Source organism: Neovison vison, chromosome 2 (assembly GCF_020171115.1).
Source record: "Neovison vison isolate M4711 chromosome 2, ASM_NN_V1, whole genome shotgun sequence".
In the NCBI taxonomy this organism is placed as follows: Eukaryota; Metazoa; Chordata; class Mammalia; order Carnivora; family Mustelidae; genus Neogale; species Neogale vison.
This window is the reverse complement of record NC_058092.1, coordinates 159,796,977-159,822,714: the sequence shown is the minus strand read 5'-3', so window position 1 is coordinate 159,822,714 and position 25,738 is coordinate 159,796,977. Positions and strand designations below refer to the sequence as shown.

At 43.3% G+C, this 25,738-nt stretch overlaps 1 protein-coding gene across 1 annotated transcript in view; it reads right to left on the bottom strand.

Moving 5' to 3' along the window:
- The window catches only part of LOC122900625 (contactin-associated protein-like 3), a 205,183-nt gene extending 180,649 nt beyond the window's left edge, over nt 1–24,534 (bottom strand). The window contains exon 1 of the mRNA XM_044239395.1: nt 24,450–24,534. Within this exon, the coding sequence (XP_044095330.1) occupies nt 24,450–24,534 (85 nt within the window). The remainder of the gene's footprint in view (nt 1–24,449) is intronic.
- Nucleotides 24,535–25,738: the final 1,204 nt, after the last annotated feature.

Genomic DNA, 25,738 nt, shown 5'->3' with positions numbered 1-25,738 from the left:
ACTTCTCCAATCAAGACATACAAATGGCTATCAGACACATGAAAAAATGCTCATCATCATTAGCCCTCAGGGAGATTCAAATTAAAACCACATTGAGATATCACCTTACACCAGTTAGAATGGCCAAAATTAACAAAACAGGAAACAACATGTGTTGGAGAGGATGTGGAGAAAGGGGAACCCTCTTCCACTGTTGGTGGGAATGCAAGTTGGTGCAGCCTCTTTGGAGAACAGTGTGGAGATTCCTCAAGAAATTAAAAATAGAGCTTCCCTACGACCCTGCAATTGCACTCCTGGGTATTTACCCCAAAGATACAGATGTCGTGAAAAGAAGGGCCATCTGTACCCCAATGTTTATAGCAGCAATGGCCACAGTCGCCAAACTATGGAAAGAACCAAGATGCCCTTCAACGGATGAATGGATAAGGAAGATGTGGTCCATATACACTATGGAGTATTATGCCTCCATCAGAAAGGACGAATATCCAACTTTTGTAGCAACATGGACGGGACTGGAAGAGATTATGCTGAGTGAAATCAGTCAAGCAGAGAGAGTCAATTATCATATGGTTTCACTCATTTGTGGAGCATAACCAATAGCATGGAGGACAAGGGGCGTTAGAGAGTAGTAGGGAATTTGGGTAAATTGGAAGGGGAGGTGAACCATGAGAGACTATGGACTCTGAAAAACAGTCTGAGGGGTTTGAAGTGGCGGGGGGGTGGGAGGTTGGGGTACCAGGTGGTGGGTATTATAGAGGGCACAGCTTGCATGGAGCACTGGGTGTGGTGAAAAAATAATGAATACTGTTTTTCTGAAAATAAATAAATTGGGAAAAAAAAAAAGCCTATTGTATGTCTTACCAGCAGAACAGCCTTAGACTGAGATTATAAAACAATATTCCAGCTTCTGTTTTTTAAAATTAGATATATTTTTTCCAGGTAAAATCTTAGAAATTTGGAACTTCCCACAACTGGAGAAAATAGAGCTGACTTAGTCCTCCCACTCTAGCTGAGCTCTTGATCTCCTTCTAAAACTACTTAAATCTACCCTTCCCCACAGACAGAAAAGAAGCCCAGACAGACTCTGTCAGTTAGCCACAGCTGTCTGTAATACATTTGTTCTGGTTTCTTCGACACTACAAATTCAGCTTGTACTCAATTATGTGTAAGTGGTGTCTTTTCAAGATGCCTTATCTTCTGGATGAGATTAAAAATTCCTCAACGCAGAAAATTCATGTTTGTTTGTTTGTTGCTTGTTTTTCATCCTTTAGCATATCACAATGGACTCCAGTCCCTGGAGTGGAACAGAGAGTATGACCTAAATTCCCTTCCACCTCTGGCCCTACTTGCTCCTCCCAGGTGGGCAGCTGGAATCAAGGCCCAGGCCCACACAGGGGTGCCCCTTGGCCACTGGACCAGCAAGGACATCTGGACTCAGAAAAGCCTGAAGATATCTGGGAATCTCTCTCCATCAGGAGGAATGAGGTCCAGATCTAGGCTGCTGCTCCAATATTCCCCGATCCCTGGTGGCCCATCAAGGCCACTGAGAACTCTGTGAACGTCTGGGGCACCCATGCCTCCCCTCCTAAGGTGTGTGCTTACAGAGTCCCACTCCGTACAGGCTCCAATGCATGCTGTCAGCACTTTGGATGGTGGTACTGACCTTGGCCAGGATTCAGGGGCACTGGCCAGTCTCCAACCCTCAGGTACACACACCCACCCGTGCATGTGTGTGTGATGGTGATGTCCCCCTAGAAGCGACGGGACATTCTGTAAGCATCACATACAAGATGCTCTAGGGACCCATGCCTAATTCTCCAAGCCCATCTCAGCCACCCCCACCCTCACTTACCCTGAAAATGTGTGCTTCTGTGTCCTCAGACAGGCCATTATCCATTGTGGGAATACACTTGGCACCAACTGGGCATCCCATGAGTTTGAACAACTGCAAGTTTGAGCTGCTTAGTTTCATGATCCTCAAAGCCCAAACTGTTAGGAGCCCAGCTAAAGGAAAGCAGAGGTGATTTCAGATTTCTTGTCTGTTCCAATAAGTTGTGCATGCCAATAATAGAATACAGTCATATCTCTGTGAGAACCAAGTCAGAAAGGGCAAATTACACCAAGTTCTTGGCTAATTTATTTATCTCACCCATGCAGAGAGTGCTTGCCTACCCATTAGCATAGTCCGAAGTTAAGCACTCTTGTTTTTACTTCTAGGCTGGCTTTCCTATCGTAACCTATGTTGTGAATTATTTCACGGGTTGGGTTTATGTTCACTGCATTAAATGAGAGCTATTTAATGATTAGCTCTAGATCCAGATGCTGTCTATAAAATTATTCCTTGGCATAAAAGGATTTACTTTTTTTGGTAAGTCAAACAGTAACACTACAAAAACAATTTACCATTAATTTTAGTGGGATGATGTAGCAAATTAATACTCATTAATTGCAACTATTATTAAGTATGAATTTGAAATAATTATTGTTCTTATAATTAAATAATACCTCATGTTCCCTCCGGCTGAGTGAACTCATACTGTTAGTGTTTCCTATTTTAGATCAAAGCATTTGTAAAATGTCTTATATATTTTTTAGAAAATTCTAAACTACAAAATAATATATTCCAAATGCTGAATCCAAATGGTAGAGAAGATGTAACTGGGAAAATATTTGTTAATAAAAATAACTTCCTGACTAATGGTCTGGCTTTGATCTTCCAGAAAATCTGCAACTCAAAAGCACAAAATCACTTTTGAAAAAGTCTTCTTGTTAGAGTACCAATCAATAAAATTGAAAACAGGAAATCAATGGACAAAATCAATCAAATCAAAATCATTTACTGACCTTCTAATAATAGAAATCAAAGAAAGAATATCACTACAGATCCCGCAGACATTAAATGGGTAATAAAAAAATAATATGGAGGGTATTATAGAGGGCACAGCTTGCATGGAGCACTGGGTGTGGTGAAAAAATAATGAATACTGTTTTTCTGAAAATAAATAAATTGGGAAAAAAAAAAAAGAATTATAAAAAAAAAAAAATAATATGGACAATTCTACACCTACAAACTTGATAATCTAATTATCAAATATGGACTAATAATCCTTAAAAGAAACAATCTGCCAAATTCACACAAGAGGGAAGACAATCTGTATAGACCTATATCTATTAAAGAATCTGAATCTATAATTAATAACTTTCCAAAACAAAAAGTGCCATGTCCAGATGGCTTCAGTGACAAATTCTACCAAATATTTAAGGAACAAATATTACCAATTCCCTACAAATATTTTCAGAAACCAGAAGCAGAGGGAATAATTTTCAATTTGTTTTATGACAACAGAATTACTCTAATACTAAAAGCAGTCATAGATATTACAAGAAACCCATAGACCAAAATCTCTTATACACATAGAAGCAAAGTCCTCAACAAAGTATTAGCAAATTGAATCCAACAATGTACAAAGAGAGCAGGTGTAATTCATCCCAGGTATGCAAGGCTGCTTCAACATTCAAAAAGCAATTAATATAATCACCCACATCAAGAAGCTAAAGAAGAAAACCATACAATCATATAAAGGGATGCAGAAGAAAGTATTTGACAAAATGCAATACCTGTTTGTCGTAAACACTCTTAAACAAGGAACAGAGGGGAACTTTCTCATCTTGAAAAAGAGTATCTTCCAAAAACCTAAAGTTTAATCACACCTACAGGTAAGAAACTTGAAGCTTTCCGACTGAGATTGGGAGCAAGACAAGGTTGTTCCCTCTCCCCCTTCCTTTTCAATATCCGACTAGATGTCTTAATTAATGCAGTTAGGCAGGAAGAGGAAATAAAAGAGATACAGATTGGGAAGGAAGAAATCTTTGTTCACAAATGACATGATCATCTATGTAGAAAATCCAAAAGAACTGACCAAAAACCTGGAACTAGCAAGAGATTATAGCAGCATATGAGATATAAGATTAATATACAAAAGTTGATCCTTTCTTATATACCAGCAATGAACAGGTTGAATTTGAAATTAAAAACACAACACCGTGGGGTACCTGGATGGCTCAGTGAGTTAAAGCCTCTGCCTTCAGCTCAGGTCATGATCTCAGGGTCCTGGGATCAAGCCCCGAATCAGGCTCTCTGCTCAGCAGGGAGCCTGCTTCCTTCTTTCTCTCTGCCTGCTGCTCTGCCTAGTTGTGATCTCTCTCTACATCAAATATTTAAATAAAATCTTTTTAAAAACCCAACACAACACTATTTACATGAGCATCCAAAAGTATGAAATACTTGGGCATACATCTAACAAAACATGGACACAATCTGTATGAGGAGAGCTACAAAAAACTGATGCATAAATCAAAGAACTGCATAAATGGAGAGATAGTCTACATTTAAGGACAGGAACATTCAATACTGTCAAGAGGTCAGCTCTTCCTATTTTGTCTATAATTCAAGGCAAATCCATAAAAATCCCAGCAAGTTATTTTGTAGATATCAACAAACCATTCTAAAGTTTACATGGAGAGAAAAACTACCCAGAACAGCCAACAGAATATTAAATCGGAGGACTGACACCAGCTAACTCAAGACCTACTACAGAGCTGTGGCAGTGAAGACAATGCAGTATTGGCAAAAGAAATGACAAATGGGTCAATGGAACAGAATAAAGCCCAGAAGTGGGCCCACACAATAGAGCCGACCGATCTTTGACAAAGGAGCAAAGTCATCCAATGGAGTAAAGACGGGCTGTTCGGCAAATGGCATGGGGACAACTGGGCATCTACATGCGACATCAAGTGTCTAGACACAGACTCTCACCTTTCACAAAAATTGACTCAGATAGATCACAGTTCTAACTGTAAAATACAAAACAATTAAATTCCCAAAAGATGGCACAGGAGAAAATCCAGATGACCTGTGTTTGCAAATGACTTTCTAGATGCAACACCAAAGGCATGATCTATGATAGAAAGGATTGACATGCTGGTGTTGATGGAAGAATTTTCTGCTCTGCAAAAGGCACTTTCAAGAAAATGAAAAGACAAGTCACAGACTGGGAGAAAATATTTGCAAAACATACATCTGCAAAGAACCACTCTCCAAAATATAAAAAGAATTCTTAAACTCAATAATTAAAAAGAAAAAAAAAACTTCGTTTAAACATCGGTCCAAAGACTTCCTGGCACCTCAACAGAGAAGATGTGCAGATGGCAAATAAGCAGATGACAAGAGACCCAACATTACCTGTCATCTGGGAAATGGAAATTAAAACAATGGGATACCACCATAAGCCCATCAGCATGGCTGACACCTGGAACTGGGCCAACATAAAATGCCCGCATGGACAGAGGGCAGCAGGAACCCTCATCCATTGCTGGTGGGAGTGCAAAATGGTACAGTCTTCTTGGAAAACAATTTGGCAGGTTCTCAGAAAACTAAGTATACTCCCTCCATGCATTCCAACCACTGCACTCCTTGGTATTTACCCAAAGAAATTGAAAGTTTATGTCCACACAGTAACACACACATGCCATTTCTAGCAGCTTTACTCACTGATGGCCAAAGCCTGAAGTCAAAGAAAGTGTCCTTTAGTCAGCAAATAGCTAAAAAAACAGTAGCACAACCAGACAAGGGGATCTTTTCAGCATTAAAGAGAAGTGAGCTATCAGGCCATGAAAAAACATGAAGGAACCTTAAGTGCATATTAGTAAGTGAAAGAAGCCAATTTGAAGAGGCTACACACTTTGAAAAAGCGAGATTATAGAGACAGTAAAAAGATCAGTAGCTGTCAGAGTTTAAGAGGTAGACTGGAATGAATGGGAGGGTGGAGCGCCAGGACTCTTAGGGCAGTGAAGCTACTCTGTAGGGCACTGTCATGGTGGATATAGGTATTTATACATTTGGCAAGTCCCATAGAGTGTACAGCATTCAGAGTGACCCCTCACATAAAGCATGAGCTCTGAGTGATAACAGGTTCATCAGTTTGAAGGAAGGAAGCACTGTGGGGTGACTACTGGTAATAGGGGAGGCCATGCATGTGTGGGGAGAGAGGGAATATGGGAAATCCCTTTACATTGCATAATTTCACTGAGAACCTAAAATTGCTCCAAAAATAATGCTTCCTAAAAAGCAAAGGCTTTCTTTTTATCAACAACTGAGAATTTACTTGAGAATAAATGCTGTCACCTTATACCAGTTAGAATGGCCAAAATTAGCAAGACAGCAAACAACATGTGTTGAAGGGGATGTGGAGAAAGGGGGACCCTCTTACACTGTTGGTGGGAATGCAAGTTGGTGCAGCCACTTTGGAGAACAGTGTGGAGATTCCTCAAGAAATTAAAAATAGAACTTCCCTATGACCCTGCAATTGCACTCCTGGGTATTTATCCCAAAGATACAGATGGAGTGAAAAGAAGGGCCATCTGTACCCCAATGTTTATAGCAGCAATGGCCATGGTCGCCAAACTGTGGAAAGAACCAAAATGCCCTTCAACGGATGAATGGATAAGGAAGATGTGGTCCATATACACTATGGAGTATTATGCCTCCATCAGAAAGGATGAATACCCAACTTTTGTAGCAACATGGACGGGACTGGAAGAGATTATGCTGAGTAAATAAGTCAAGCAGAGAGAGTCAATGATCATATGGTTTCACTTATTTGTGGAGCATAACAAGTAGCATGGAGGACATGGGGAGCTAGAGAGGAGAAGGGAGTTGGGGTAAATTGGAAGGGGAGGTGAACCATGAGAGACTATGGACTCTGAAAAACAATCTGAAAGGTTTGAATTGGTGGGGGGCTGGGAGGTTGGGGTACCAGGTGGTGGGTCTTAGAGAGGGCACAGAATGCATGGAGCACTGGATGTGGTGCAAAAATAAAGAATAATGTTGTGCTGAAAATAAATTTTAAAAAAAGAATATATTTATCGTGATGAGCACTGAGTAATACATGGAAGGGCTGAATGATTATATTGTACCCCTAAAGTTAGCATATTTATTATACTTGAATACTGTATATTAATTATACTTGAGTAAAAATTGAATAAAAATTAATTTAATTTTTAAAAACTCAAAGAAAAAAAAGAATAAAGGCTGTGATCCAAATAACTTCCCTGCAACAAGACACAAACAGTTCATTTTTACACTGATTTTATTCCAGCTCTATGTCAAGAAGACTGAAATTCTGCTCTAGTGCTTTGCTGAAAAATTCAAATCTCTTCCTTCCTGGTTTTAAAATCATGCAAAACTGTGTGACTTCCCAACCTCAGAGGAACCTCAGCCCTGGGGGAGAACTGTTCTAGGTTTTCCTTGGGTTGCCCTCCTTCCACGCACTAAAGAGCCAACAATTTGCACCACTTGAAAGGCAGAATTTTAATGATCTCAATAATTATCCACTATGGTCTCCAAAGAACTTATAGTCAGCAAAAGGCATGGACACCCAATGGTGACTGTGGTTCAGCATTACAACTGGCACCATTTTTAATGACTCATCCTGCTTCTCATGGAGGATCCACAGGTCTTGTAAAGAACCAGTATTTATCTTTATTTCCTCAGCTTCTAGCACACTGCCCAGCACGGGGCAGGCATCTGATAAACATGCTGAATTCAGCGGGGCCACAAGGTGGAGAGCGACTTTCTGAAGTCCATATCTAAGTTATATCTCATCTTGACAGGTGTTGAGCTCATGCCTCCCAAGCAACCAAGTTCGTCCTCATAGGAAAAGCCTGCAGGCTTCACTTCGGGACACAGCAGCTCCATGGGCCACCTGCTGTCACCGGAGCAGCCGGGCACCCCCGCTGTGTTCTCTGGGTAGCGTTTAAACCAGGGCTGGTGAATCAGCAGGTAAGAAACACGACTGCAAGAATCTGAAACCCTCTCCTGCTCCTACTCAGAGGGCCGCACTTGAGAAAGTCAGCTGTCAACTCATGTTGGTATTGATGTGGCCCTAAACCTTGAGTTTAAAAAGAATTTAACTAGTTGTAGCTCACCAGCTGGAGAACTGCCTTGGTGACCTGTAAATCTGAACTATCCATTTCGAGGGACAGAGTCTAATATCCCACAGACTCTACTCATGTTGTTAAAATGGCCACAGAACAATGGAGTGTGCCTAATTGTTTTGTTCAGACATTGTTCACACACGTTACCAAAATACTGTGATTCTCATTAAATCATGTAGCTTCATTCTATAGATGGTGCTTCCGTAAGCTGCTTCATGGAGCAACAGCTAATAAATATTTCTTGGGGGAATACATAATTTATTTTGAAACTTTTAGACAAATTTTTTAAGTTTCTCAATTTGCACCACCAAAAATTTGGAAAAAAAGTTATTTCATTCCCTCTCTACTATCTGATGGTAAGACCATCGAAAATGACAGAACAAATTTTTTAAAAATTTATGAGGAGGGGCACCTGGGTGGCTCAGTGGGTTAAAGCCTCTGCCTTCAGCTCAGGTCATGGTCTCAGGGTCCTGGGATAGAGCCCCGCATCGGGCTCTCTGCTTGGCGGGGAGCCTGCTTCCTCCTCTTTCTCTCTCTGCCTGCCTCTCTGCCTACTTGTGATCTCTCTCTCTGTGTCAAATAAATAAATAGATAAAAAAAATTTATGAGGACACATGAAAGAATTTCGATGTTCATTTATGTTTTAAGGAATGTTTCTCCTGCAAGTCCACATGACTTTAAGGACTGACAAATTTTAACTAAATACAGCCAACACCACCCTATCCTATTTGCCATAAATATTATCACCAATAGTTGAATTTTTTAGGACAAGGCTTAGGTGACTCGAACTGATTATCTTGGAAAGAATATTTAGTATTTGGGCATTTTCACTGGAAAGTATTTAAAACAACAAATACAAAATAACTAGCATATTCCCAAGCTAAAGACTCACTGCTTCATGAGAATGAGAAACAGAATACATGCCACTGCAAAGAAATATGTATTTTGTGCTTTAAATACTCATCTGGGAGGTTCAAAATCTGGTGTGACCACTGATGAACATCTAGTCACAAGCTTTGTCATTTAGATCCACCTGCCTTTAGCTCTCTCTCCTGCTTCTCTCCCATCCTCCCTTCTTCCTTGTCTCCCTCCCTCCCTTCTTCTTTCCTCTGACAGAGTCAACAAGGACAGTTGTTCAAAAGAGTCTGCAGTTGGTGACAGCAGGTACAATCAATGCAGCCCAAGCATGAATATTTGTACATGACCCTTCCACAAAATACTGGTTTTCCCCATTTTGTTGGAGGGAGGAAAACACAAGGCAGTAATTTCTTTGTAGAGCTCCAAGAATGTATACAAGATACATAGAGGGGAGGAAAGTTCTTATATTATGGAATTTGATGATTCTGAAAGTTTAAGTACAATCCACTCACAGCTAAATATTTTCTGGAATAGCCCACTGAGGTCCTGGTACACGACAGCATTGCTGTTTAATGTAAAGTTTAACTAAAAATTATTTGAATTTAAATAGTAACCGTTCACTAAAAACTTGGGTCTCTGCCCAAAAAATTTCCATAAAACAATCATTTTGTTTAATGGTTCATGTTTATTCAAAACTAGAGACCACTGCTGTTACACAAGTGGAAAATCCAATCATTTTTAGGAAGTGTGTGTGTGTGTGTGTGTGTGTGTGTGTGCATCAAGCAAATACAAACTAGATCACCATTGAATAAAATGGTACTTTTTCCAGTATCTCACTAGACACATTTACAAAGGTAATATATCTATTTGGTGTTATTTCCAAGGGTGCAACCAAACATTTCTTTTCAAAATTCACCAGAAGAGGGTGGGTTTTTTTTCACTCCTCTACTAATCTTTCAAGCCATGCTGAGATACAGCACTCATGTCAAAGACAAGGGGAAATGCTGAAATGTTCGGCAGCTAGTAGAGACTTAAAATTCACAGCATGTGTCAAAACACACTATGTATATATACTGCCTTTTCTTCTATAATCTTCTCTATCTGCATCATCTAGGCATTATATAAGATCACAGAACTTAAAATTAGTTTATAAAAGATACAAATCTGCTAATCTCAGAAAACTCCAGATTCTAACAGAAAAATGCATGATAAAATCCAATGTTTTTTCTGTTTTAAAACATAAGAGATAGCTCAAGATTTCGGACACCTGTAGAAAAATGCCTCTGTAATTTATCAGCAGTAATTGTTGAAACTTAATAACATTGCAAGTATACGAGTAAAGTGCTACGAGCACGAATTAAATTCTGCCACCCAAATCCACCCAAGGTGCCAACAGCCACACTTAGGATTATCACTGTAACCCTAACAGCGGTTCATAAGTGAAGGAGATCAGATGAAAGCCCACACATTTAAATGATCCCATTCTCCTGCTTTCAAGCAAAAACACATTTTCATTGTTTAATCAAGAATATTCTCAATATCAGATAAGAGAAAAATGAATGAATAGACATACAACCAAATTAAAATATGAAACAGAAAACATTTTTTCCTAAAGAGGAAAAAATTTCACGATGTTGCACAGCATGCAAAATATCTCATTTAATTCGTTTTTTGCTGATTATCCTTCTATTTTTAACACAATGCTTACTCTCAGTTTTTGAACAATGCCTCAAGCAAAATTTTACTTATTTCCGAAAGACCATTAGCAAAAGTTTACCCTCCCTTGTCATTCTCCCTACTCATGACTAAATTTCCAATGAAAAAGTTATTTTCCCTCATAACTTGTATTTATTTCTGCTTTTCCTTTTGCTTCTAATCTTACTGTTCCAATGAAGCCAAACCAGCTCTCATTTCATTATAGCAAATCAGCTTACACCATTATCTTTGGTGACCAAAACTAGGACCATATTTCCCTGTTTTTCCCACTTCCACTATCTTCATTCAACAATTCCCATTATTGTTTTCCATTTATTTAACTCAGCACAACAAGAGCTTCTGTAATCGAATATTATTCCTTTTCAGTTTTAGGAAAATTTCTTCTACTTTTTTTTCAATTTATTTATTTTCAGGAAAACATTATTCATTATTTTTTCACCACACCCAGTGCTCCATGTAAGCTGTGCCCTCTATAATACCCACCACCTGGTACCCCAACCTCCCACCCCCCCGCCACTTCAAACTCCTCAGACTGTTTTTCAGAGTCCATAGTCTCTCATGGTTCCCTTCCCCTTCCAATTTACACAAATTCCCTACTCCTCTCTAACTCCCCTTGTCCTCCATGCTATTTGTTATGCTCCACAAATAAGTGAAACCATATGATCATTGACTCTCTCTGCTTGAATTATTTCACTCAGCATAGTCTCTTCCAGTCCCGTCCATGTTGCTACAAAAGTTGGGTATTCATCCTTTCTGATGGAGGCATAATACTCCATAGTGTATATGGACCACATCTTCCTTATCCATTCATCCGTTGAAGGGCATCTTGGTTCTTTCCATAGTTTGGCGACTGTGGCCATTGCTGCTATAAACATTGGGGTACAGATGGCCCTTCTTTTCACGACATCTGTGTCTTTGGGGTAAATACCCAGGAGTGCAATTGCAGGGTCATAGGGAAGCTCTATTTTTAATTTCTTGAGGAATCTCCACACTGTTCTCCAAAGAGGCTGCACCAACTTGCATTCCCACCAACAGGGGAAGAGGGTTCCCCTTTCTCCACATCCTCTCCAACACATGTTGTTTCCTGTTTTGTTAATTTTGGCCATTCTAACTGGTGTAAGGTGATATCTCAATGTGGTTTTAATTTGAATCTCCCTGAGGGCTAATGATGATGAGCATTTTTTCATGTGTCTGATAGCCATTTGTATGTCTTGATTGGAGAAGTGTCTGTTCATATCTTCTGCCCATTTTTTGATGTGTTTGTCTGTTTCGTGTGGGTTGAGTTTGAGGAGTTCATTATAGATCCTGGATATCAACCTTTTGTCTGTACTGTCATTTGCAAATATCTTCTCCCATTCTGTGGGTTGCCTCTTTGTTTTTTTGACTGTTTCCTTTGCTGTGCAGAAGATTTTCTTTCAAATTTATTAAAACTGGGTTTGATTTTTGTTGTTTTTTTTTGTCAAGTAAAAATGTAATAGTCTTTATTTTTTAAAGATTGTATTTATTTATTTGACAAACAGATCACAAGTAGGCAGAGAGGCAGGCAGAGAGAGGTGGGGAAGCAGGCTCTCTGCTGAGCAGAGACAGCCCGATGCGGGGCTCGATCCCAGGACCCTGAGAACATGACCCAAGCCAAAGACAGAGGTTTTAACCCACTGAGACACCCAGGTGCCCCAAAATGTAAATATTCTATATATAGTTGAAAGCCTGAATAATATTGTCCAATATATTATATACCCAAAATATAAAAGCTGGAAATAATTTCTTCAAATCTCTATATCCTTATCACTTCATTACAGTTTATTTTATGTACTTGTTTGCCTATTTTATCCAAAACTTTCTTATTTTTCTTTCCCTCTTTTCTTGCTTTCTTTTGAATAGTCTGAAATCTGTCCCCCACCTAGCCCATTTTTTAAATTCTATTGGCTTGAAAGGTATACTTCCTATTACTATTCTTCTTGTGGGCCTCCTTAAAATATTATACTACACTCTAGTTTACAATTTAACAAAGCTTACAATCAAACTGATTTTAATTCCCTCCACAAAATAATGCAAGGATCATAAAAATGCCTTATGTCTGATCACTCCTTTCCATGTTGGCTTTCCATTGCTCATGTAGACCTGTCTTCTTTCTTTTAATTGCAAAAACTGCACATTGATGTTGTACATACGGCTTTATTGTTACTCAAATGTGTGATCAGATTTGCACACTAGTTCCTAGATTTTCACGTCTTGTACTGCCCTCTGTAATCATGTCCTTTCTTGCTAAACTTACCCATCAACATTTCTTTAGTGAAGCTTTGTTGGTCTTTCATACTTTTGGATTTCATTTTTTCTATGCATGTCTTTTTTTTAATTAATTTATTTATTTTCAGAAAAACAGTATTCATTATTTTTTCACAACACCCAGTGCTCCATGCAATCTGTGCCCTCTATAATACCCACCACCTGATGCATGTCTTTATCTCACCTTCATTCTTGAACTGTAAAGCAATAAGTCTACAATTCCTGGCTGGCAATTATTCCCTCACAAACTTAAGAGTTCATGTTCCTGCTTTTATTGTCTGTCATTCATCTCTCAGACCACTTTTACCAGCTTCTCTCTATTCTGGGGTTCAACAGTTCCAACATAAAGTATAGCTGTGGGTGGTAATATTTTTGTATTACTAGGGATTTGAAGGTCTTCCTGAATCGAAAGATTGGTGACTCTTCAATTCTGGGCAATTTCTATAGATGGCCTCTATAGATCACCTTTCCATAGAAACACATCTTAAGTGTTTCTTCTTTCCACATCTCCTCCTTCCAGAACTCCTATCTGACACAGATCTTTTGTTCTCCCTGCCCCTTGGCCTGGTTTTCATATTTCTTGCCTTCTTGTCTCCCTATGGAATATGCTGGTTCTTTATTCCACGACTGTCTTCTAATTTGCTAAGTCTCTCTCCACCTGTGTCTAATTTGCCATGTTAGCAGCCACTGAATTCTTTACACCAACGATAAAGAATTTCATTTCAACACTGTTCTTTTTCAGTTCTGCTCAATCATTTTGATCATCCTTATTCTCGCCATTCTCTCCATCTTTTATTTCCTTACACCTATACAACAAATTGTACATTCTAAATTGATCTCAGTATCTACATTTATTTTTATCTGTGCAGTTTCTCATTTCTTCTGATTCTCCCTCGTGATGCTTTGTTTCTTCTAGCTGTTTTGTTCTTATTTTTATTGTAGGTATGTGTTTCCTGGACATGGATCCATGAGCCTAGATGATTGCAGGAGCAAAACACATTCAATAGGAAGACAAGACATCAGGATACAGAAATGGAAACTGGTGTGTGTGTGTGTGTGTGTATGTGAGAGAGAGAGAGAGAGAGCGCGCTCGTGCCCTGGTGAGAATGTCAGTGCAGTGAGGTATCTGTAGTTCAAGGTCAGTTAAAGGAGGAGATGAAAGCAGTGAGTGAAGAGAAGGGACCTTCCAAGGAGTGTGTGTGTGTGATATAAGAAAATACTGGAAGTTCTACCAGGGAAAGTAAGACCATCTTTAGAAAGATTACTCTGGCTAAAATAAACCAGATTAGGAGGAGGTAAATTGACAACAGGGAAACCATGGAGACAACTATCGCTCATCAGTTCTAGAGACATGGAGGGTTTGAACAAGTGAGTAGTGGAATAATTAAAGAAAAGGGAACAGGAACAAATTGAAGAGAGAGCATTAACCCTAATCTTTCAGAATCAAGCCAGAATGCTCCCTCTCTAGGGGTCCACATCGGTGTCTTCATACCCTCTTTAACTGAGATTGCATCCTAAAGTACATATAGATATGTCTGGCTTGGAGACTAACACTCATTTAACAATCACAAAGGTCGAACCATCTGTATTGGTGGCCAGATACTATGTATCCTAGAAGACTTCTGAAAAAAATAGCCAGATAAAAAGATAAATAATGTGATTAAATAGATAAGATAAATAGATAAATAATGTGATTAAAAATGGGCAGAAGATTTGAATAAACATTTTTCCAAAGAAGACATCCAGATGGCCAACAGACACATGAAAAGATGCTCAAGGTCACTCAGCATCAGGGAAACACAAATCAAAACCACAGTGAAATATCACCTCGTACCTGTCAGAATGGTTAAACTCAAAAAGACAAGAAATAGCAAGTGTTCATGAGGATGTAGACAAAAAGGAACCCTCATGCCTTGTTGGTGGGAATGTAAATTCATGCATCCACTATGGAAACAGTATTAAGTTCCTCCACAAAAAAAAAATTTAAAAATAGAGGTGTCTGGGTGGCTCAGTTGGTTAAACATCTGACTCATGGTTTTTAGGTCAGGTTTTGATCTCCTGGGTTATGAGATGGAGCCCCACCTCAGGCTCCATGCTCACCAGGGAATCTGCTTGTAGATCCTCTCCCTCTGCCTTTTCCCCTATTTGGGTTCTCTTTCTTTCTCTCTCTAAAATAAATAAATAGGTCTTCTTAAAAAATTAAAAATAGAAATGCCATATGATCCAGTAATCCTATTACTAGATATTTACTTAAAGAAAATCAGAACACTAAAAGAAAAGACACACGTATCCTGCAAGTTTATTCCAGCATTATTTACAAAAGCCAAAACATGGAAACAACCTTCCTGTCCATCAATAGATGAATGGATAAAGAAGAGGTGATACGCCTATATATCATATCCCTTCTTCTTTATCCATTATGGTTATAAAAACCATAAAAACGAATGAGATCATGCCATTTGCAACAGCATGGATGGACCTAGAAGATATTATGCTAAGTGAAATAAGCCAGACAGAAAAGACAAATGCCATATTATTTCATTTTCTAGGTGGAATCTAAAAAAACAAAATGAACAAAGGCAGAAAGAAACCCAGGAATACAAAGAACAAATTGGTGGTGGCAAGAGGGGATGGGCAAAAATGGGAGCAGGGCAAGGGGAGATAGAGGCTTCCAGTTCCAAAATGAGTAAGTCATGGCATGAAGGGTACAGCCTGGGAGTAGTGAGTGGCATGGAAGTTGGGTTGTCTGGTGACAGATGGTCGTCCCCCTCCCTGTAAGCACAGCATGAAGGAGACAGCTAGCCAGTCACTATCCAGTCACTATGCTGTGCATGGGTACCGACCACACTTCAATTAACCGCCCCCCACACACCTCTCTGTTAAGTTTTAGTTCTGTGCTACTTGAAAGGATGCTTCCGGAGTCAGCTCCACGGAAACAGTGCCCCCACTACGTCATTCTGAAAACAGGGTCAAAAGCAATCTTCATTTGAAAGTAGAGATATTCTCTAGGCACCATCAAGCCCTCAAGTCCCTGAGTCATAAACATTTTCTATAATAGTAGCAGGATTTTTTGGCTGGGAAGATCCCCCAGCCCAGACCAGGGGAGTCAAGCCTGAGACCCCACAGGAGCTTGCTCTGGGTGTGCTGGGTTCCTAGCCACAAGTCCACGGCTGCCAAGCCAGAGACAGCTGTGCCTCAAATGAACACAGCCTCCTGGCTGCCCAGATGGCAGTGGACAGCCACACTAAGGTGCAGGGGCCATCTGTCGGCCTCCCTGTCTTCTGCCGTGTTGTATAGTCAGCCTTTCCCACTGGGCTGACATATGGCTTCAAGCATCTAGTGGGTGAACCAGGCCTCTGGGGCCCTCCAGTGACACACTGCTCCCAAGCACCTCTATTTCACACCCCGAATATGGAGCCCAGCTCAGGCTTGATATAGGATCTCCCTAGAAACAAACAGACATCTCATCCAAGGGTCCCTGCCCAGAGGCCTCCTCGTTCCTGCACATTGGTCTTGGGTAGTGTCCCTGACACGTTTTCAGTGTCTCCTTAGGGTACCAGCAGCTTTTAGAACATGCACCATATACCTGGCCTCATGCCAGAAATTGTCATGCATTTTTCAACCAAAAGAAAAGGAAACATTCAAAATCAGTGAGTGGGATCTTTCCATGGACAAATGATGAGCTCAGAGATGCTCGTGTAAAAATTAACTTTTTACTAGGCTACCTGAAGAATGATTATAAAGCACCCATGAGGATGGTGCAGGGCTTCTGTATACTTTCAAAATAGAATATTTTCAATGTATTAATTTCTTCTTTTCTTGGTAAATACTTAGCACCATCAGCCAAGCTGTAGGGACAAATAAATGTGATTCTGTTTTCAGGAATTTCAAAATCTAATGAAGGAGGCATACATGTAAGCGACCATCTGCTATATGAAGCAGATAAGAGCCTGAAAGCCAATGCTTTCATCATAGATGTTAAACAAATTTCCTAAATGGATGGTGCATTTTGCTTCCTTGACAGGATGATACAGGCAAAGCACCGGGTCAGGGACTGAATCCCAATCCCTTCCTGGTTCCGCCCTGGGTGGGTCAGAAGGCCACCCCCTCCCTGTCACAGTCCTCTGGTAGGAACGGCACAGCCCAGCAGAGACAATACAGAGAGTCAGATCTGGGGATTTGGCTAGAAGTTTTGGGAAAGTGAATCATTGGCCTGTTTACATACTCAACAGCCCGCTGTCTCTCAGAACTACCCCCTGTCCCCTCAAGAAGTCCCTGCTTTCCTGGAGCTTGGAACAAGGGACAAGTAAGTAAGCACACACTGCTCTGAAGTAATGAGGGCCAGAGTCCAGCCAGGGTGGAGCGTTGTTGTCCCTAGCGGTGTGGCTGGGCAGCCCGACCTTGGCGGTGGGTCTGCCAGAAAGAGCACCGCCAGAGCACCGGGCCCCCGCGGGATGAGGAGCAGAGACCAAGCCTCCAGGCACAGCCTCATCCGCTGGCCCCAGCCCTGCCCAAAATGAAGTGATGGGTGTCCACAGTTCCCCTCCTGGGGTAAGTCCATGTGATGGGGTTTTCTGCCACTTGAAACTGAAAGATGCTTGCCAGGGCCCTGGTCCTGACAGCTGCGTTTCTCACTGGTCTACACAGGAAGTCCAGGGCCAGCGCAAGCCCACACGTCAGCCCAGGCGGTCACTTGGCCTCACTGTCCAGGCAGACACGGGGAGAGGATGAGGCTCACAGAGGCTCTGCGCATGACGGCTATGAAGTGCTCCGTGCCCACCCGCACCCTCGGGTTGGCTGCGCGCATACTGACACGCATATGCGTGGACACGCACATGCACGGATGCGCACACGTGCAGACACACACACACACTGACATGCACACAAGCACGCACCGACACACACACATGCACCGACACACACAAACGCGCTGACATGCACACGTACGGACATGCACACGCACCGACATGCACACAAGCACTGACACATGCAAACATGCCGACACACACATGCACTGACATGCACACGTGTGGACATGCACATGCACCGACACATGCACACGTGTGGAGACACACACCGAAGTGCACATGTGCCGACACACACATGGGTGGTCACACACACACCAACACAGGCACACGCTCGGACGTGCACACCCTCAGACACGCACACACATGGACATGCACACATGCTGATGGGCACACCCACGGGCATGCACACACGCCGACACCCACACGCAGGACATGCTGCCCCTGCTGGCCGGGCAGCACTCCCACGCCAGGCGCTTAGCTTCCGGGGTCGAGCTCTCTGGTTGTCCTGGGGACTTGCAGACGTTAAAATAAGAACTAACTAGAGCCATCAGTCCTGCAGGCAAGGCCTGATTTAATGTCCCCAGGGAGCAGGTCACGCCCACGGTCATCTGAGCTGGCAACTTAACTGCGGGCTCACAAGCCCCAGAGAAAACGCCCGCGGCATCTGAGCAGACCGAGCCAGGGTACAAGGGGAGGACAGTGACCAAGCAGGGGAGTGCTGGGTCTCAGCCCTTCGGGAGGTCACCAACCCCCAGCCCCACATGAGGGCCACCAGCCCCGGGCCCAGTGGCCCTGTGAACGCATGGCCTGGAAATTCCTTCTCCCTGGCAACAACCACTAAATCGGGGACAGAACCCCAAACCATAGATTCTGTGAAAGCCACATCTAAGCCCTACTCGGGAAGCTAAAAACTTACAGCTTGTCATAGTCCCTGAAAATAACAAGTGCCAAATTTATTCTCCAGTTCAGGAAGCAGACTTCTCCACGTTTCTCTGCATGAGTAACCCAGCACCTATACCAAACATCCCCCACAACTGTCTAACCCACAGTACTCAACAGTAGTAAAAGACCCCACCCAGATGAGATACATGACACCATTTCTTGTCCTACAGCAGTGCGACAGGGCAATAAACCTTCATAGTTACCACTTGTATCTGAAAATAAATCAGTGTAACATGTACGGTCTTCGTGTCTAAGCTCTGACCAAACAGGAAATGACCAAGTTGGCCATGCTGCCTTATCTGGAAGAATTAGACAATCGTGTGGGTCTATGGAACAATGCTCGGAGGGACGGTACAAAGGCCATGCTGTCGTCCTCTCTTTCCACAGTATTTACAAGTTGTGTATAATTTTTCTCAACATGTGATAAAAGACATCTTTAAAGCATGTCATCCTATGCCATAGAATTCAAACGAGGAATAACAAGTATGTCTGTTTGGATGGTCTAATGCCTCTCAGAAAGAGGCTAACATAAATAATTCAGTCTTTAAAAGTTACTCAACACAAACCAGCCTGTGCCAAAAGCAGCAGCACGACAGTGGCCATGGGTGGCTGGGGGAGTGGGATCCTGCAGAAGTCACTCTGAAGCATTTCGTATGTTGAAGCCAAGCCTTCAAGGCTCTAGAAAGTTAGTGGGGAGAGGCCCTTGGCTCTGCTACTTTCAAATTGTTGGAACTATTGTATACTTTTTTAGTCAAAGACTAATTTTGATTTAATGGGGAAAATTCAACTTGAAATTTGCTCAGTTCATGGAAAGGTTTCAGTTAGTGAATAGGTCCTTTATGAAGTATTTTTGAATGATTCGGGTTTTTTCCCCCCAAATCAACTTGAAAAAGCAGATTTTCATGACCTCCAGTCCTCTGCCCAAAACCTCCTTCCAGGGCTCAGAGGATCCCTGATGACGTATCTTCAGGCCGTTCTGTCTGTTCTGCATAGGGGGTCTCCCAGAATTGGAAGAGCTGGCTCTGCTCTTGCCCACCACTCTGCGTTGAGGATCACCACGGACTGTGTGAGGTTTTGCTTTGTTTTCTCCGTTTTCCCAAAAGCATCCTCACCACCTCAGTATTTCTGGGAAGTGCATTCAAACGCTATAAATATGGGTCTGTTTACTGGTTTGTCACGGGCTCTTTCCAGACTGTTTGAACTGCGCTGCGCTACAGCACGCCCCCATATATTCCCTGCTCATTTTGCCCAACACGCTTCACTGCTGCAGGAGCGGACGGACGCCCCATTCACCGCGCCAGGGGCACCCCTCTGACAGGCTCCCTTCCTGCCCCAGCTGATGAATGAAGAAGACTGGGCTCCCTCCAGACAAACACAGAGCAGGCTACTGAGGCAAAGAGAAGCCAGAACCAGTGAAAACCCTGGAAGGAGTTTAGCCCACACTGGTCAAGATGAAATGCCTTGACAGACCATATGGAGCCTCTTACCCTCACGGCCTGCCCAGAGATCATGTATGCTCAGACAGTAACAAAGAATGTCAACGACACTTAGCAAATAATTACAAGAATCTATGTCGACTAAAAGAACAAGGCTCCTGAAAAACAAAACCCTCGAGAAGAGATACATGACAAATATGTTTACTTAAATGAAAGCTCATGGGGCGCCCACATGGTGCAGTCAGTCGAGCGACCAACTCTTGATTTTGGCTCAGGTCATGATCTCAGGGCTGGGGGATTGAGCCTCACGTGGGGCTCTGTGTTGAGTGGGGGATCTGCATGGGATTCTTTGCTTCTCCCTCTGCCCCTCCCACATGTGTGCCTGCTCACTCTCTCTAAAAAATAAATACATGATTGTGATTTTATTATATGTGCTGCCGAAGTGAGCACATGATTGTGATTTTATACCTCTTAGTAATTGTAGAATTATGTCCAGTTACCAGGTTCCGCAGCCATATGGTTTATTCCAGATTACAAAGGCTCATCGTGTCACCAGGTTAGGGTGATTTGAAGACTACAAGGGCCTCAATATCATACCAAATCAGACACATTATTTATATTTTAAAGGGATAATACTGTGTGATCATTTATATTTTAAAGGGATAATACTGTGTGATCATTTCTATTACAGGATTATATTCACACACCTGCATCAGGGAAGACACAGTACGGCTTCCGCACATAAAGAAGCCAAGGATTCTGGTACAAATCTTCCAGCTGAGGTGGCAACACTATGAGGCCCATGGAGACCATGGTTTGGTTTCCCATGGCTGCCATTAAAATGGGCTTGGTCCACACCCCCAGTCATGGTCAGACATCTCTCCTATGTATGTAGGAATTTATTGTGGAAGAGGACAGGTGTCAGTATATGAAAACAAATTCAGACGATCACTCCTAGAACAGAAGTGTGGACCCCACCTGTAGTGGACCAGAAATATATCTTTCTTTCTTGCAACAAGAAGGGCACTTTGGAAAGGAAGGATTCAGAGGAAGCTTCTAGAGAAAATTACAAGCACCGAGCTTTAACAAAGTGAAAACAAGTCAGTCATACTCACTAAACAGAATCCTGGATCTGTAAAAATGTCATCACATGTGTCAAATAATCCCATCAACGACTGAAGTTTCTCACATATGCTTGGGTCCTTTTCTGGTGGAGATGGAAAGGGGACAACAGCTGTCAGCCCTACCTTATACTTTACTTACATGGGGAAAATAATTAAGCTGTGAATTACCTTCCAATTGTATTGTTCCCAAGTGGGGAGGGCGTACACATGACCCTTCAGAGCGAAGCACAATCTGAGAAACTGGTTAACAACAACCCAAATGTTGATGTTTTCATACTCAGATTATATCTCTTCTCCCTCCCAAAGGGTCTTGGAATTCATAAAGGAATCGTGGGCTCACCAGCATAATTCTAAAGCAAAGAGCTATCACCTTCTTCCATTTGTGGCTCTTGATAGGAAGTAAAGAAGCCAACAACAGCCTACATAGCAACTTCCAGAAAGCAGGTCTCTAACTTGGAATCTATATCCTAACTTCCTTCTTGAGTTATTTAAGAGGACGGATCCGTATTAGAACACTAATCTCAGGACAGAGCGTTCTAGAAGGCAGACCATGGAGATGTCCACGTTTTTAAAAACTCAGGTCCTAAGCCCTGTTTTGCAGAATGCAGCTTGTTTTATCTTCAAAAAGACAGAGAATACAGAGCAACAAAACAAGCCCACGTCATGGATATTAGAAATATTTTCCCTCCCATGTATCACCTTCCTGATATAAAATTTCTCACTGATTAGAAATGTTTGTACCGCACATGTGTAATCTCTGAGATGTCAAATCTTTTAAACAAGTCCTGTTCCTTGAGAGGATCTGTTTGGCTGGAACCTTGCCAAGGCTGACCCCTGGCTGGCTGCTTTACTACTGACAACTTGCTCTGAAGAGAGTAACTCTGTCTTTGGGTCTACATGGGCAAAGACCTTTGTCTTTTTTTACCCATATACAACTCTCATTAATTTCTAGCTAGTGCTCAAGAATATTTCATGTTTGTTCATTTTAAAGTTCTATCTGACAGGATTATTTGAGTTTTGAAAACACTAAAACGGGGTGGGGAGGGGAACAAGGAGGATAGCCAACAAAAGATTTCAGCAATATTCATTTCAAGATTTCTGGTTTGTACCTTAAACCCCACACTGCTGGAAAACTCCTTGAGAATTTCTCAAATGTTGGGGCAGAACAAAAAAGACCCCTCTACCTTGACTTCGTAATAATGGATTGCAAATACGTGCTGATGTATTTTGCTTGTACACACATTACAACACACACGCCCCAAATATGCAGGAGTAAAGAAACACTGATTTGGTCAAACTAGCGAATCTAGACATGAGATTCATTGACCATTTATTTCTACTTTTACAGATGATGTGGCCAGATGAAATTACTGAGAAATTATCAAAGGCCATCTGCATGGCCTCTATGAATCTTTAAATCTGCAAAGTCATTGAAACATATACTCGATGCGTGAAGGTGTCATCTCTGTGGTGATCTGATCAAGGACTTTAACCTGAGTGTCTAAGACATCCTTCCATTGCAAATGTACATGCGCTCTTGAATTTACTGAACTTTTCATAAGAGTACTAAATATACCTAAACACACAGGCTGAAAAGCACAGACTAGCATCAGCACCTGGACAGTCAGCCCGAGACCCAGGGGGCTGAGCCTGGACACCCAGCTCATCTCTGACCCAAGTGTCTGCATGGATATTCAGACACAGAACATCCCAGAGCACAAGATTCTGAAGAAGGATGTTCAGTGTGATAGAGCCTGATACCTCCGTGAGTTTCAGGGAGTAAAACACTAAGTGAAAATAAATACCACAACAACCGATCTTGCCAATACGCTGTAATCAGCACCACGGAGATGAGAAAGTCAACACGGCACTCTGCTCTCCCTCACAGGAAGGATTTTTGAAGCATCTTTTCCTTTAAGTAGGAGTAACCTCCAGTGACTTTTTAATGGTACTTCAGAGTAGGACGTGAATCATCCTACAATTTACTAATATCAATGGATCATTCGTAGTGGTCGTTTTTAATTTCTTAGCAAAATGACAAGAGCTCTATTGCAGGATCTGAGGACCTGATTTTACCTAAATTCCCCCATTTTAATTAATTCAGAGCAGTTGTCATACCAAGCTAAATTAAAATTGTGACTGAAACACAGGGCAATATTTACTGAAAAGAGATTAAGGCTCATTTTGAGGAGTGACTCATACCCAATATGACATTAAATGAGCTAATACTAGCTGATGATACCACAAAAACATCACGGCCCTCCAGCATCCACGGATGAAGGAGTGGGACAGTAACTTCAGGTGCAAAGCTTTTTCACTTTAGCCAACTTCCCGGTGAGAGCAGAGCCAGCCGCCTTGCAAGGGCTGAATCCGGACACCCCCAGCAAGGTCAGTTTCTGAACGAGCCTGCTAGCGCTTTCTTGAAACGCACACCAGCTTGACCTACACCTGATCTGTTTGTTTGTTTTTGTTTTGTTTTGTTTTGTTTTTGTTTTTTTCTTTTCTTTTCTTTTTCTTGAAAGGAATAGGGGCCAGGAGAGAAGACAAGAGGGACTTTCTTAAAACCCCTTAACGGAAGAAAAGCCTCGGATGGCGATTTCAGTCTGAGCAACAGTCTTCCAACTTTTCCTGACGTTCAGAGTGAAATCCACGGAGGGCCAAGCCTCTGGACGTGCAGCGGCGTCTTTGGACGGGATCAGCCCGAGCTCTCCGGGGGCCGCAGGCTCTGGCCTCGACGAGCTCTGCACCCATCACCGAGCGGAGCCGGACCTGACGCGAGCGCGGAAGGCAGGCTGCACTCCCCGGGGGCGCCAGGGGTCTGGTCTCCCCGAGCTGCGGGGCCGGTCCGGGGCGGGATGCGGGCTCCAGGGCGCGGAATCAGCAGGGCGCGCACTGCAGACGCGCTAATGCAGGACCCGCAGCGCGCGGACCTGGCTCCCACAGCCCGCACCTCCAGCGCCCGAGAGACACGGCCCCGCCGGCCTGCCCCGCCTCGGGCGCCAGCCCCCTGCCTGTTCTCGAGCGGGCCTGGGCTCGGCCAGAACTTGGGCTGTCCCCAAAAGACTCCGCTCCCTGCAGGAACACCGCAAATACCCAGTTAGCTGTGCTTGAGACTTGGCGGGAGGGTAAAGCCCGGCGAGCCCCGCTGCGGGCGCTGGGACGCGGCGCGCTGCCTCGGGACGCCCCTTCCCCGCACCCCGCAGCGGTGCCTCTGCAAACCCGCGCGCTCAGGAGAGCACGAATCCCAAGAGCCGGGCAAGTTCCCGGAGGACAGGCGTACTCACGAGCTTCCCCCGCCGCCGCCGGGCTCCAGGGCCGCGCCGCCCAGACCAAGAGCATCCCGAGGAAGGCCGCCGTGCCCGGCCCCATGGCCCCGCGCCCTGCTCCCGAGACGTCCGGCGGCTCCGCGCAGGCCAGCCCACAAGCTCCTGGCCGGGGTGGCACCGCCTGCTTGGAGCGCTCTGCCGGCCCGCGCGCTCTGCCGGCCCGCAGCCCCATCTGCGGCCACACCCACCCCGGCGCGACCCGCGCCCACGCTGCGGCCCGGCACGGCCCCGGGCGCCCCTGGCGGCGGCGGGCGGAAGTGCGCGCGGACCCAGGCCTGCCTGACGCCCCCGCGGCGCTAGGGACCCTGGGGCCCCCGCCGCCAGCCCGGCTTGCTCATGTGCCACCGCGCGGCCCGGCCTGGCCCGCCGAGTCCAAGGAGCGTCCACCCCAGCGCCAGGGAAGGGTCTCCTGCGACTTGGGGGTGGGTGCGCGGGTGTGCCTGTGCGCGCGTGTGGGTGTCCATAGTGGGAAAGGTGAAGCTGAGAGAGAAACAGCTAATCATGTTGGAAGAGGACGTTTACGTGTATGGAAAACTGTTGTAAAGAAGACTTCTTGTCTTCTGAACTCATTTAATGATTCAAGCAAAAACACCTCGCGATCTCCATAGACAGGCCAGACCGTGATGGACATTGTAAGCTTTGGCGGGGATCTGTGGCCACTTCTAGCTCAATAAGGTCGGGGGGGGGGGGGAATATATATATATATATATATTTTTTTTTTTTTTTAACCCTTCCCCACTTGAGCTATGGGTCAGCATTTTACTATGGACAGCCCTGCTTGGAGATTTGAGGGCTAAGACCGACAGACAGATAAAACCACAAACTCCACCTTGGCAGAGGGAATGTTGTTCCAAATGCCATGCCGAGCTGAATTTATACCGAGTAGGTGCACTGAATAGATTTAATTGAAGAATGAAAACTTTTGAAACAACTCCTGTCTACTGTATGTGCGTTGCTTTCCACTCAGATTCTCTCATAACAGTTCCCCAAAGAGCATATTTTTTTTAATGATGGCGTATTAAAGGAAAAGCATATCAAAGGGAGCAGGCGCTTCACAGCATAAAGATAAAAAAACAGAAGCCCATGGAGGGAGAAGCGTTTCAAGACCTGTGACCTGGAACTCAGTTGGCAACTTAGTGGCCTGTCTCCTCCCTGAAAGGACCCCTAGCAGGTGTAAATCCCGGAGTTACGAGCCTGACGTCACAAATCAATAAGGTCCTAAAACATCCGACTTGTGACAAATGTGC